Source organism: Macrobrachium rosenbergii, chromosome 8, assembly GCF_040412425.1.
Source record: "Macrobrachium rosenbergii isolate ZJJX-2024 chromosome 8, ASM4041242v1, whole genome shotgun sequence".
Classification (NCBI taxonomy): Eukaryota; Metazoa; Arthropoda; class Malacostraca; order Decapoda; family Palaemonidae; genus Macrobrachium; species Macrobrachium rosenbergii.
The window spans coordinates 49,321,535-49,336,097 of NC_089748.1; the positions used below are offsets into that span (position 1 = coordinate 49,321,535).

General features: G+C 33.6%; 1 protein-coding gene across 5 annotated transcripts in view; it reads left to right on the top strand.

Annotated features, from left to right (window-relative positions):
- The first annotated feature begins 3,184 nt into the window (after window positions 1-3,184).
- The window catches only part of LOC136840838 (hatching enzyme 1.2-like), a 28,959-nt gene continuing 17,580 nt past the window's right edge, over window positions 3,185-14,563 (top strand). For all 5 annotated transcript variants that reach the window (XM_067107783.1, XM_067107780.1, XM_067107782.1 and 2 more), the window contains exons 1-4: window positions 3,185-3,308; window positions 6,227-6,395; window positions 9,993-10,056; window positions 13,683-13,792. In XM_067107783.1, coding sequence (XP_066963884.1) covers window positions 6,231-6,395; window positions 9,993-10,056; window positions 13,683-13,792 — 339 coding nt within the window. In that variant the 5' untranslated portion in view covers window positions 3,185-3,308; window positions 6,227-6,230. The remainder of the gene's footprint in view (window positions 3,309-6,226; window positions 6,396-9,992; window positions 10,057-13,682; window positions 13,793-14,563) is intronic.

The window sequence follows — 14,563 nt, forward strand, 5'->3', positions numbered from 1 at the left end:
ACGGTAATGCGCTGCTCAGGGCAGCACACCAACTTGTAAAGACTTAGTTATATGCGTTATTTTTCCATCGCTCTTCGTGCACTTTCTCTCTGAAGGAAGTCGGTCTAATGCCAGGTGATGAAAAGAGCGAGGGAGTAAACTGAAATTTAAAATATAGAGAGTGTGTGTGTTGTGTTTTACAGCTTCTTCTAGTAATATTAACATTATGTGTACAGGCGACCAGTTGGCAAAAGGGCGTAAAATGACTGCGGAAATAAGTGCATAAAACTATGAACTCCACACGACTGTGGGGTTGCCTGACTTCCCTCGCCCCCCCCTTTTTTTTAGCAAGCCTCATTATCCCTTTTTTCACATGAAGTTTCTTGATGAAATATGAAAGAGAGAAAAGGAAAAATGATGTAGTTTTTCAGTATCTCAAGTTTTGGCCAGATAACAGGACGTTTTATTCACCTTTGCTTAAGTGGAACAAACCAGAGCCTGTCAGCTACCAAAGGGAAGAAGAATATTATTCCAAACTACACACAAGACAAAATATTACGGATTAGGTCTACTTTTTGTGATATATTATACTCTTTTTTCTCCTTTTCTTTTACTTTAAATACTTTGTTGCTAGAATATATAACTTTATTCTTTAAAGTAGAAGTAATTTATTGCTGGATATTACAGTTATTCTTCAAAATGATGTTTTATAATATTTGTAAGACTATTCAAAAATTATTCCTTCGATTGAATACTTAATTTGTTAGCAGATATCTTCAAACAAAGCAAATAAAGTGAATACCTGTTTCCCAGAATATGCTGAAATCATTCATCACAGTGAGTATTTTATTTGACAGAATGTCTTAGAATAATAATTCCCCAGTGTAATTGATTTATTTAGCAGACTATCATGAAACCATTCCTTGAAGTGAATATTTTATATGCTCTAAAATCTTGAAGCCAGTCCAGACAGCAATTACTGTAGGCTACCTGAGTTGCCAGACTATCTTTAAATCATACTTCCACACTAATTCTTTAATTTCCAGGCGGTTTTCAAATCAGTGCTCAAGTGACTACAAAATTTGCTACGCTACCGTATCTTAAAATCATTGCTTAAGGTTAATACTTGATTTACCAAAATATATAGTATACTAAGTTATTTGCTGGAATATCTTAAAGCAAACCCTCAAATAATTACCCATTGCGCAAGAATAGTTATCTTAATGAGATATTTTTAGAAGCTGTCATTTGATAGACATTGTAAAACACAGATTTAACTGCTTCTTGACTACCCTATGTCTTTTCAAACCCGTAAATATGAATAACTACAATATCAGGTAAATAAAAGCAGGTAAGATGAAGTACAATAAGAAATTCAGGTATCGATGAGTTTTACGCAGCCTATAATGAAGGGATCGAGAATTGGGGCTTTGCGCAAGACTAATCCTATTCCCATTATGAGTATTAGAATATTCATAAGGAGAGGGGCCCCATTTAATTGAATGGTAGTATACCTGTCTATTTATCTACACACGTGTGCCATATATATCGTGCGTGTGAACCTGTAATAACAACAGGATTGTAATTTTATCAAGATAAAACAGAAAAGTTTCATGAAATTCAAAATAGAATATTCACTGTGATGAATGATTTCAATATACTCTGGGAAACAAGTATCCACTTTATTTGAAGATATCTGCTAACAAATTAAGTATTCAATCGAGGGAATAATTTTTGAAAAGTCTAACAAAAAAAAAAACAACATCGCATTGAAGAATAATTATAATACATTCGGCACATAAACGACTCACTTTGAAGAATGAAGTTTAAGATATTCTAGTAAATAAATTATTCAAAGTAAAGAAAAGAGAGAATAAAGAGTGTCTAATACTGTAATAAAAAAAGAGTCAAGACTTTGCTATTGACGTCCTCGCAATCACGAGACAGTCAAGCCAGGTAAAAGCCTCTGCTAAACGTTTGCAGCATAAAACACATATTCAGTGATAACAAAAATGGACCCAGCGCCAAGGCCCGTGTTATAGTGACTTATAACCATCCAAGACTGCATTTTGTCCTTCATGCACATTCATCTTTTAAGAATTCGAAGTCCCACTGGTGACAGGTGCAATCGAGAATGATCGTAGTGTTCCTCCCTGCTAACATTCGAAGCTCAAGTAAGAACTTTATTGCTTAATGAATAACTAAATGGTGCAATTCGTTACTGACATGGATATATACTTCTTTAATAGTGGGTGAACTTCGACTAGACACGTGATAAGGGGAAGCAGTTACCTGATTAGAATGCCAGTGATAGGTATGTAAACACGTATGGATTGTCATGCAGTTGCTGGAAATAATAATAATATGTATGTGTATAATGTATGTGTATGTAATAATAATAATAATAATAATCAGATGTATGGCATGAGACTGAAAATGTTCAATAAATTGGGAAAGCCTTATGATGGAGAACTGCTGAATCATGTAAAATAATGCAGTAAATGGAACATTGGCTTTTCACATTTCAGGCTGACCTCGCTCTACTATTAGTAAGAGTTTAAAACAACGCTATCATTGCCAACTACTCTTAGATAGCGCCACACATGAGTACAATCATTTAAATATATGAGCAAATCTTAGCCATAGATAATAATTTTACACAGGAATTTTTATAATATTCTATTCGGTGAGAATGATTGCGAAATTAAATTTAAAGCACATATCGTTATCCAGCCCACTCGTATGTGTTATAGACATACTCCTAATGCTCTTAATAACGTTAATAATGATAATTAGCATGCATTTGAAATGGAATAGACCAACTGTTAGGATCGGTCTAATTTGCTCCCTTTCCCAGCCAAGCCACCAGGCAGCTCAATGGTTCTATTGTCTGGGTTTCAACCTGTTTAAGCATCCATTATCTCACGTGTATAGCTTTACATTCTTATCTTTATGTTGCATACACGACAGAAAATGAATAAATCTAACGGCTGAAAGAAAGATGAGAAAACTGACGGTAGATAAATTTGAAAAAAAGATGCCCAGTACGTGTCCTTCTCAAGAGAAAATTCTGTCTCTGCCTCTGGGCGAAAGAAGCTATGGACTAATAAACTAAATGAGAACAACGCGAGAAATATCTCTGCTTTCCATGATATGGCAATACATGGGGCATAAATTAGAACGATTAGAGGGAGCTAACCTGAATATGTAAATCCATGCTGGCGCCATCATTGCTATAAAAGCTTTTAACACCATGGACCATGACACCATACGGCAGCCTGCTGCGAAAAAGGTGGCACCTGTCCATTCGCCCCCCTTTCCAGCTAAAGGTAAGCAAGTCCGCCCACCTGAGTGTTTTCAGAAATGAAATGCGAATGGAAAGCATGCATTAATGGGTAATTTATTAGTATCACGTAATGGAATGTAAAGGGAAAGCATGCTATGGTAATTTATTAGTAAAGAGATCAACGATGCTCCGTTAATTAAGTAGATCAAGGAACTGCGCTTTGTTACAATGAGATCACTTGTAGCAACTAATCTGTGTATAATAAAAATGTCTTCGTTAATGACAGTTTCATGTGTCTGGACTTTGTGGACATAAAAAGAATGCGCGACTACTTCTTTATATAATACTGTATTTGTGAAGTGGGAAAAATATAACAGTGAATAAATACCACTAATTTTAGTGAATGGAATCAAGAAACATTAGCTCATCTCGCAGGTCATACTGTTTCCTATGTCTCTCAGAAAATAGCGGTGACTTATATCATCTATGTAAAAAAGTGGTTTACTGAAGAGTGTAGTTAAAGCTGATTTCAGTACACTGAAGCAATCTGTAATAGTCAAAAGGAAAATGCCATAGTTAAGATAAAGAAGCTTCAAACTCTTGAGTTAATTGCACACCATGTATGACGTTGTATGCGGAGGAACACATTCCCAGTGTCACTAGGAAGTGACCCAGGGCGCAAGAACAATGATCGCTTATGTGGTGCTTCTTGATAAAGAGACTAAATGTTTAAAGAGCATGTAGTACATCTGTTTATTTACGTATCTTTGCATTAAAAATGAATGAAACAAGTATAAAAATTTAAATGATAATAGCCATTAGATTCAATCACACAAATATAACTGCGCGGGAAACCAACATGGAAAGTAATTTAAGACACCTAATCAATGTGAGTGAAGTTGCACGAGTGTCTTTGGATTAGGTTGACTTAGGGTGATGTAGGCTGATGGTGGGGCGTCTGGCTGATTTAGGCCTAGGCTGAGATATCTATGAGTGCTGTAGGCTGAGACTAAGGTGTCTAAAGAAGATAAAGAATGAGGCTGAGATGGCTATGGATACTGTCAGCTGCAGCTCAAGCGTCAAAGAATATAAACTGAGGATTGGGGGTCTGCAAATGATGTACAATGGAATGTGAAATTTAGGTCAAAGGCCAAGCGCTGCACCTATGAGGTCATTCAGCGCTGAAAGGTGAAATTGAGAATAGAAAGGTTTTAAAGATGTAACAGGACGAAAACCTCGAAGTTGCACCACGAAACAATTGTTAGAAGAGGGTGAAAAGTAAGATGGAAGAAAGAGAATATGAACGGAGATACCGTAAAAGGAATGAAGGGGGCTGCCGTTAGTGGGGCCGGAGGGACGCTGCAAAGAACCTAAAGCAATGCCTACAGTGCACCGCGTGAGGTGCACTGACGGCACTACCTCTTTACGGGGCTGTAAAATAATGATGTAGGCAGAGAATGGTTTGGACTTGGATTTTGTGTGTCTGTGGAAGATATAAGCTAAATCGCCGGCATGTTTGGACTTAGGGGTGTCTTTGGATGATGTGGGCTTTTAAGTGACTATTTAAAGAGTACAACGTCCCTGGCATGGCAATAAATAGTGGAGAGGTAGGCCTATATATAAGGAAAGACAAGATAAAATTCGAAGGTACTGTTGATGATGAAAACGGGAACAGTATGAAGAGATGCGTTGATGGTAATCTTATGTATGCTTATTATGGAATAATGAAACCAAATGGAACATAATAATGTAAAGTAGAGCTTGCTTGTAGACAAGAGATATAAGTCGAGAAAGCATGAGGAAAGGGCACTTCCATTTTTAGCATAACAGTGCCGTTACTCGAAGATACTGCAGAAGTTGAACAAGATCGTTGTATTTTAAATAACGGAATGCTGATAGTTGGAGTTTCTATGATAATACAGTATACTAGTCAGTTTACCTTAAAACATCAAAGATCGATTTCACTACTCCAGAATTAACAGTTGATGTAATATAGAAAATATCTGGCCTAGCCACCATGTTCTTGAGTATCTATAGAAACGGATGGAAGGAGGAAATGACTGCTGGAATCTAAAGTAAGATATTAAGGAATGGGAAGATCGATGTACTTTCACAATGCAAACAGAGGGTTTTTCTTTAGAATGATTTGGAACGGAATCGACTCGAATGTAATGACCATGAAGTGATGCGCAAACCGGTTTTTAGACAACAGTACGATAAAACGAGTGTGAAGTTGATTTTGTATTTGGTAAGCCTTGAAAAGGTCTTCGTTAGTTCCTTGTATGAAACTTTGAAAGATTGCTTGAAGTGATGGGAAAGGAATGAATTTTTGGAATAAATGGAATGGTAAGGAAAAAAAAAAAAAAAAAGGATTTTGCATATGATTCAATGACGATAAACCTATCGGTTGGGTACATGCAAACAGTGATTGATTAATATGTTGGTTAATGAAAAAAGAAACATTGGATTGGTTGTTAATCTAATTAAGGCTAAAAATTCAAAATAATAATCCATATGCCATATGGCTGCTGCGTTTTTGGCGGGACTTTATCAACCAGTGAATTATTCAGAATTATTGGAGTCGGTTAATATCAACGATTCATCATTCCGCAAAACTTAGGAAATAATTAACAAAGTACTAGCGAATGAAATCTTTTAACCTAACTCTCATATGTATTTATATAAGAATTACTATCTCTTTTTACAAGAGTATAAAACCAAGACTGATTAATAAAGAATTTTTGTAATACAATAAGTCTACCTTGGATGTAGAGATTTTGGCTATCGAGGCTACAATCATGCCACGAATACTGGTTATTGAATGTTATCAATGACTATGTAATTTTATGAATGCTACGCTACTACTGCTACTACTGCTGCTTCTGTTATTATTATTATTATTATTATTATTATTATTATTATTATTATTATTATTATTATTATTATTATTATTATTATCAGGAATATGTGGCTGTGGTCCGTGGCCTGGTCAGTAGTATGGATGGACCAAATGACATGGGCTCTTCCTTCAGACCCGAGATCCTCTGATCCACACATACAGGGTGAAGGTATCTACCCTGAGTCCTTCAATCCTTCACATTTCGACTTGCCCATGGGGAATCCTGACACGGTAAGACACAAAATCCTTCGTTATGTTATGCAATTTGAGGGTGAGCGAGCATTGCAAATAATAGAGTAAGGTGGTGAACTCGTGCAATTGTAATATTTCAGTAGTCATTTTTCAGTATGATAGATATTAGAGGCAATGGCAGTAGTAATTGCATCATATATATATATATATATATATATATATATATATATATATATATATTATATATATATATATATATATATATATATATATATATATATATATATATATATATATATATATATATATATATATATATATATTATCCCTGGTATGAGCTGCGAGAGAAGTCCATGTCAAGAGCTTCCACTGTTTTTTTTTTTTCATTCATATTCAACATTTATGCCTCACTTCCACGCAAAGGGGTTGGTCACTCAGCTAAGCGCTAACGATTTTATATCGCAGTGGTAGCAGGCAGTATCTGTTGAACATGCTACCCTGGGAATTGCAAGTGGCTTTGGTCACTAATTCAACGTGTCCTCAGTAGCGTATTTTGACTCTTCTTTTTGAGCGGAAATGTCGCCTAAGTGGCTGATGTGCTTCTCCCCCTGAGGGCAGTAGCAATCAATGTTTTATTCATTTGGGATGGCAGATAATTACACAGTAAGGTTTCTGCTCTGCATGACATGGGAATCATTGAACGCGTAGGTCATGCGGTTTTCAAACACAAACTGCGCCCATGTTCTAGGTCACCAAGAATTGTGTGCACACAAATACACAACACGCACAGACACACACACACACACACATATATATATATATATGTGTGTGTGTGTTTGCGTGTGCGTGATTACCAGAGACACGGAGCAACGATCGTTAGCCTGAACAGTGGAAGAATGGAGGGGTTTGACTTATATTTAGAAATACTTGGAAGTAAATGTGGTGAATGACGGTAAAGATGACTAAGTGTCTCTGGAAGCAAAAGATGTAATCAAAAGAAGGATTGTTGAGCGGGCTTTTTTAAAAAATTTTTATTTACAGAAGTGTTGAAGGCGAACGAAATAAGACGAGGACTCTGTTGAATAGAATGCTTGATTCAGCCTTATATTTGTTTCGTAATATGAAGAAGAAGAGTAAGAAATATGGCGATAAGACGAAGTAGCTGTGAAACGAATACTTGGTGTTACGATTGGGTATGATCACGTGGAGAGAATGGCTGACAGTTTTGTAAAAAGTGTGCACAATTCGGAAGTTTTTGGGATGAAGGAGTAGAAGGGGAATCTAGGAATAACTTGGAGGGAGGTTTGGTTTAGAACAAGTCTCGATATACGGGTAACACGAGAGTGCGTTCAAAATAAGAGTGGCGCAATGTGTGCTTGAGGCAACGGAGTGATAAAAGGAATCTATATATATATATATATATATATATATATATATATATATGTATATATATATATATATAATATATATATATATATATATATATATATATATACTGAATATATGTTTATATATAAATGTATATATACATATATATATACGTATATATATACACACACACACACATATATATATATATATATATATATATATATATATATATATATATATATATATATATATATATATATATATATATGTAAGTAGCTACATACCTTCTCTTCTTAGCTCCTTTGAATGTGAGTAAAGAAGTAAACGAGGAGCTCTCCAATCGGATCTCGAACTCAAGTCAAGGCACCGTAATTGATAAGGTCTCAATAGTCAAAGGTCGAGACCTGATGCGCAAGGAATCTTTCGATATTTATTTCTTACTCGAAGCGAACCACCTCAGGAAGGGAAATCCTGTTATGAATATGCATAGAGAAACCAGGAAGTCGAGAGATCCGCATTTCTTTTGAATATATTCTTTTCTAACTGGGTAAGTGATGCGACTCGGTATTCTAATATTTCGAGTTCCTTACATATATTATTTTATTTTTATTTCGATGAAAGGGTTTCAGAAGGAAGAGAGTATCCGGAAGATCAGAAAAGGTAAAAGTTAAGTTCTTTGCGGCCCAACACACACACACAAGGTTATATATTTATCTACATATATTTACGTATATACATACACACACACACATATATATATATTTATATATATATATATATATATATATATATATATATATATATATATATATATATATATAAATATGTATATATAAGCGAATCGTGCAGGAAAGTGACAGGCAGAAGAAGTTCAGGACCAAGCGCTTTCACGTTTATTAAAGCATTTTTTTCTTTTGTGCCCAGACGATGCGTTAACAAGCGTGAAAGCGCTTGGTACTGAACTTCTGCCTGTCATTTTCCTGTAGGATTCGCTTATACATTGAAGTCACGTGCATTTACTGTGATTTTTTAAGCTTATATATATATATACTGTATATATGAGTATATACATTTATTTATATATTATATATCTATCTATATGTATATTATACCTATATACGTACATATATCTATGTCTATACATATATATTTATATATATATATATATATATATATATATATATATATATATATATATATATAGCTGCAAATATCTATATATACGTACATATACATATGTACACACATATTTATAATATATATATTTATATTTATATATTCATATATACATATATAAATGTATATATTTATGTATATATATTATATATATACATACATACATATATATATATATATATATATATATATATATATATATATATATATATATATATATGGAGAGAGAGAGAGAGAGAGAGAGAGAGAGAGAGAGAGAGAGAGAGAGAGAGTCAATCATCAAATTAATGCTATGGTTGTGTGCACGTATGTTCCCTAAATATGGAGGTTAATGATGCAAATTATGGATATGCTGGTAGTTAGCGGCAGATAATATAGGTTGTGATGAAACTTGATGTCCGATTTGTAGTCTCACGTAGTTGTAGGGGGGTGTTAATGATATGCTGCTGCAAAGGAGGGAGAGAGAGAGAGAGAGAGAGAGAGAGAGAGAGAGAGAGAGAGAGAGAGAGAGAGAGTTAAAATGCGAGAGAATATATTTGCGAAATGACATCTAATACCTTTTAATTAAAAGTATTAGATTATATCTTTATATTAGTGTTTTAGATTTCACTATAAACTATTTGTAGTCTATTTTACATTGGTGTTTTAGGTTTCATGATAATTATTAGGAATTACGCTGATCAACTATAAATAAATATATATATATATATATATATATATATATATATATATATATATATATATATATATATATATATATATATTCATATATATACACATACATATACTGTACATACATATATATATATATATATATATATATATATATATATATATATATATATATATATATATATATATATATATATATATATAGCAACTGTACAATCTATAGACTATCATTTTACATTTTACAGTTAGAAAAAACATTGTGAAAACCTGTATAAATGTTCTTGAAGAAAAATATATACATCCACATTTTGAAACGAGGATTGACCAGTTATTATTGTCTTACTTAAGTATTCTTTTCATACAATGGATCCTATAGACATGAATATTACGATTTTGAATATTAGATTTTGTTTTCAGATGGAGACTGACATCCCAGGAGCCCCTCTAAGTCCAAATGACTTCGAAAATAGTGAGGTGATGAGTAAGTATTCAGTTTATCCACAGGTTTTTATAAGCGATAGGGTATGGTCACTTTAGTGAAAGACAACATTGATGATAGCAGTAATACTTATAAAAGGAATAGAAATGAAAGTTAAAATTATTATTAGTAGTAGTAGTAGCTATAGTAGTAGTAGTAGTAGTAGAAAAAGACACAAGTAAAATTTGTGAGAACATTGATGACACCAGTAATACTTATAAAAGAAATAGAAAAGAAAGCTACAATAATTACCGTACGATTGATATACTATTATTATTATTATTATTATTATTATTATTATTATTATTATTATTATTATTATTATTATTATTATTATTATTATTATTATTATTATTATGAGAAAATTCACATTAAGTAAAATTTTTTTTTTCTATTTTCTTCTTATAGAGACATTTTTTACATCTGACCAATTTACACGGTGTGAAAATATGCGTGTAAACAGAAGAAATGGACAAAATTCTATTTAATGAGTCTTTTCCTTATTAGCAAAAGGACAGTGTTTGTTCGTCGATTTTATCTTTATTATTATTATTAACATTACTGCAATTATTTAGCTTATTTAAATGATATGTTGCCTTGTCTTGCCTGAGAACGTATACAAAACAAGAGAAGTAATATTGCGTCTTTTGGTTTCCTGAGTTGATTGGTCGACGGCCAAAAATCTTATATATTCTCAAAGTACTAGGGTCTCAAATTCCTGAGATGTATGCTACTATTGCACCAGCCCCGGTTAGGTTAGGTTGGGCTAGGATTAGATTAGTATTATTGTAAACGGTAATTTGGGTGTGGGAAACATAATGAGATTATTTTCAAGAAAATTCTATGGTTAGTTTTTAAGATATGGCGTCCCGCTTTTTTCAGGGAAAGGTCCAGTACTCGGTTGCATCCCGGAAAATTGCACTAAGGTCAGAATTGTTTCTGATATCTGAGTCTCTTTTACTTTCCTTTGTGTCTCTAAAGTATGTTTTCATTTCAGTATACAAGAAGGTTAAGTTATCCCAGAAGAGGAAGAAAATGACAAAAAAATATTGCTTATTATTTCATATTGTTATTTACATCGTATGTCTTCGTGTCAGTAAATGAGGAATTTTTCCTCTTCAGTATTTATTTGTTCACTTAATTTCACTGTCACCATCAGACAAGAGGCAAATTAGTTATTTAAGTACGTTTAATTCCTTTTAGTCAACTTGTGCAAAATTTTCACTCAGTATATTAAGAAATAAACCTTGAGCTACAGAAATCCTTTCAGCTTCCGCCTTCGATGCCTTGGAAATAAATAATTTCAGAGTTTCCCTCTCAGAAATTACCAAATGAAACAATTCACCCTTATTTGCGAGAGAACACGGGGAATATAAATGATAGCTTATGTATTATATGCAATAATAAAATCTTAGACGTTGTCAGCTATAATAATGCATCACATGCATTCATTACGTGTTATTAATGATTTAATTTAGTAAACAAAATACTGTATTGGACAATATAGTTTACAGGCGATGGTACATTAAAGATATGGTGTATCTCAATTTCCCCTCTATTTCCATCCCTAATTTGGCGTCCAATATGTTTTAAACGAGGGTTTACGGTATATTTCTGGCAAATATGACTTGTATTAGACTAGATAGTTCATTTATGGTATATATGATGTATCTCAATTCTTCTGCTATATTCATTTTCAAATTTAGCGTCCAAGAGGCTTAAAATGAGGAAATATGTCTGAATAATATGACTTCATTTCCATTTGATCACCGCTCGACTTCTAGCTGGAACCTGGCTCTCTCTCTCTCTCTCTCTCTCTCTCTCTCTCTCTCTCTCTCTCTCTCTCTCTCTCAGCTTTGCAATATCTCCCTGTTTTCGCTTTCCCTTCCCCATTCGTGTTATTTCCGCGTTCTTTTTGTTTCTCTCTCAGAGTAAATGATTCAAGACCCTTCGATTTTTGCACTTGGGAAAATTTAACTCACTCAAGATGCTTTAAGTGTCGCCTTTCTGTCTCTCGAACCTTGGTCCCTGTGCCTCTAGGGAAATACAATGATTTGTTTGTATACTGATTTATTTATCTGTTTATTGCGGAGGCATTTAGGTTATCGGTTAATCAGCGATCAATATTCGGAATTTTTTTTCCGTTTGTAGGGGCTTGAGTTTGACAGGTCTTGCTTCAGTTATTCCGTACATTATCATCAACCTGAGTGCCTATACCATATAGGTGCGATCGATAATGCGGGTTTTTAGCATCTAATTCTCTATACATCTGACTACTCAAAACCTTTGAATAAATACATGCACACAATCATGCATATCCATACATAAACATACACACACATGTATATATATATTTACACATACATATATACAGTATATATATATATATATATATATATATATATATATATATATATATATATATATATATATATATATATATATATATATATATATATATATATATATATATATATATAGGTTCGAGAATATTTTTTATTAAATTCTATCAAAAAGCGTGTGAAGCGTAACATGCTTTTGATAAATAATAAATTTCAGAACTTGTTAAGGATGTTTAAAATTTGTATGCTTTAATTTTAGCAGATTTAATTTTTTTGCAGTTTTTGAGATACGGATTCTTTGGGACCTATTTTACTTTTAACGAACACATCTCTTTTTTTTGTGATCACGCAAAAATTCTGAAAAATATAATTGTCGTGTGAAAACAGTTATTCATGTTCACTAGCAATAAGCTTGCCCTTGGATTTGGAATGGTATCTGGAACGACGTTTCTAAGATCTTTGACTTTTGTTACGGTGCTTGTAAGATAAAAAGTTAAAACGTAAAAAAAAAAGAAAACGAAAATAGCAGTGCGAACCCAGTCTTGATTAACATTACGCTCGTATTTAGTATTTCATTATAGGCTGAAGAGACAGACCTCCTAAGAATCTTGAAGTAAAATAAAAAAAATATAGCAATGCACACCACCACTCCATTCCTATCAGTAAGAAAGAAAAAAAAATAGCAGTACAAATTCAGTCTCGATAAGCATTGCTCTCGCAGCTGATTTTTTTTTTATAAGCTGAAGAGATCTTCTAAGAATCGTTTACCGAAAAAAATATAGCAATGCACACCACCACTCCATTCTTATCAGTAAAATGGATAAAAAAAAAGTAGCAGTACGAATTCAGTCTTGATAAGCATTGCTTTCGGAGCTAGGTTTTTTTTTTATAAGCTGAAGATACCTTCTAAGAATCTTGAAGAGAAAAAAAATATATAGCATTGCACACCACCGCTCCATTCTTATAAGTAAAATGGATAAAAAAAAAATAGCAGTACGAAATCATTCTTGATAAGTATTGCTTTCGGATCTAATTTTTCTTTTTTGCAAGCTGAAGAGACCTTCTAAGAATCTTGAACACCGAGAAATATAGCAATGCACTACTCCATTCTTATCAGTAGAGAAGATTAAAAAAAAATAGCAGTGCGAATTCAATCTTGATAAGCACTACTCTCGGATCTCAATTTTTTTTTTTTATAAGCTGAAGAGACCTTCTAAGAATCTTGAAGACCGAGAAATACAGCAATGCACTACTCCATTCTCAACAGATCATTTTTCGTTTATCCAGTTCACGAATCAATCGACATCAGCCACCAGGCGGACCCGATCGAGTTGGCTGGACTCTTCCAAGGCGACATCATGCTCAACCCGGAGGACCAGTTAGAAGAACTGGCTAAGGTACGTAACAAATCTCTCTCGTTAATGCCCCCGTGGGAGGGTAGTGCCGCCAGTGCGCCTCACTCGGTGCACTATAGGCATTGCCAAGGTCCTTCAAATATACTCAGAGTATATTGGAAGGACCTATGGCATTACTGAAGTTTCTTTGCAGCGTCCCTTCGGTCCCTAGCTGCAGCCCCTTTCATTCCTTTTGCTGTAGTTTCGTTCATATTCTCTTTCTTCAGTCTTGCTTTCCACCCTCTCCTAACAATTGTTTTATGGTGCAACTGCGAGGTTTTCCTCCTGTTGCACCTTTTAAACCACCTTTACTCTCAATTTCTCTTTCAGAGCTGAATGACCTCATGGGTGCCAGCGCTTGGCCTTTGGGCTAAATTTTTATTCTTTTCCATTATATATATATATATATATATATATATATATATATATATATATATATATATATATATATATATATATATATGTGTGTGTGTGTGTGTGTGTGTGTGTGTGTGTGTGTGTGTGTGTGTGTGTGTGTGTGTGTGTGTGTGTGTGTGTGTGTGTAGTCGATGCTTTTTTTAAGCGTGAGAAAATGGTCGTAGTTTTAAGTTAAAGCTTGCCTGAATATGGGCTCTCGCTTGCGATACTTGGATACAACCTTTAACGTGATTCGTGTAGGGATAAGTTTGAGACATCTATTATTATTATTATATTATTATTATCATAAACCCTATTCATAAGGAACAAGTCCACAGGTGCCGCTGACTTGAAATTCAAGCTTCCAAAGAAAATTAT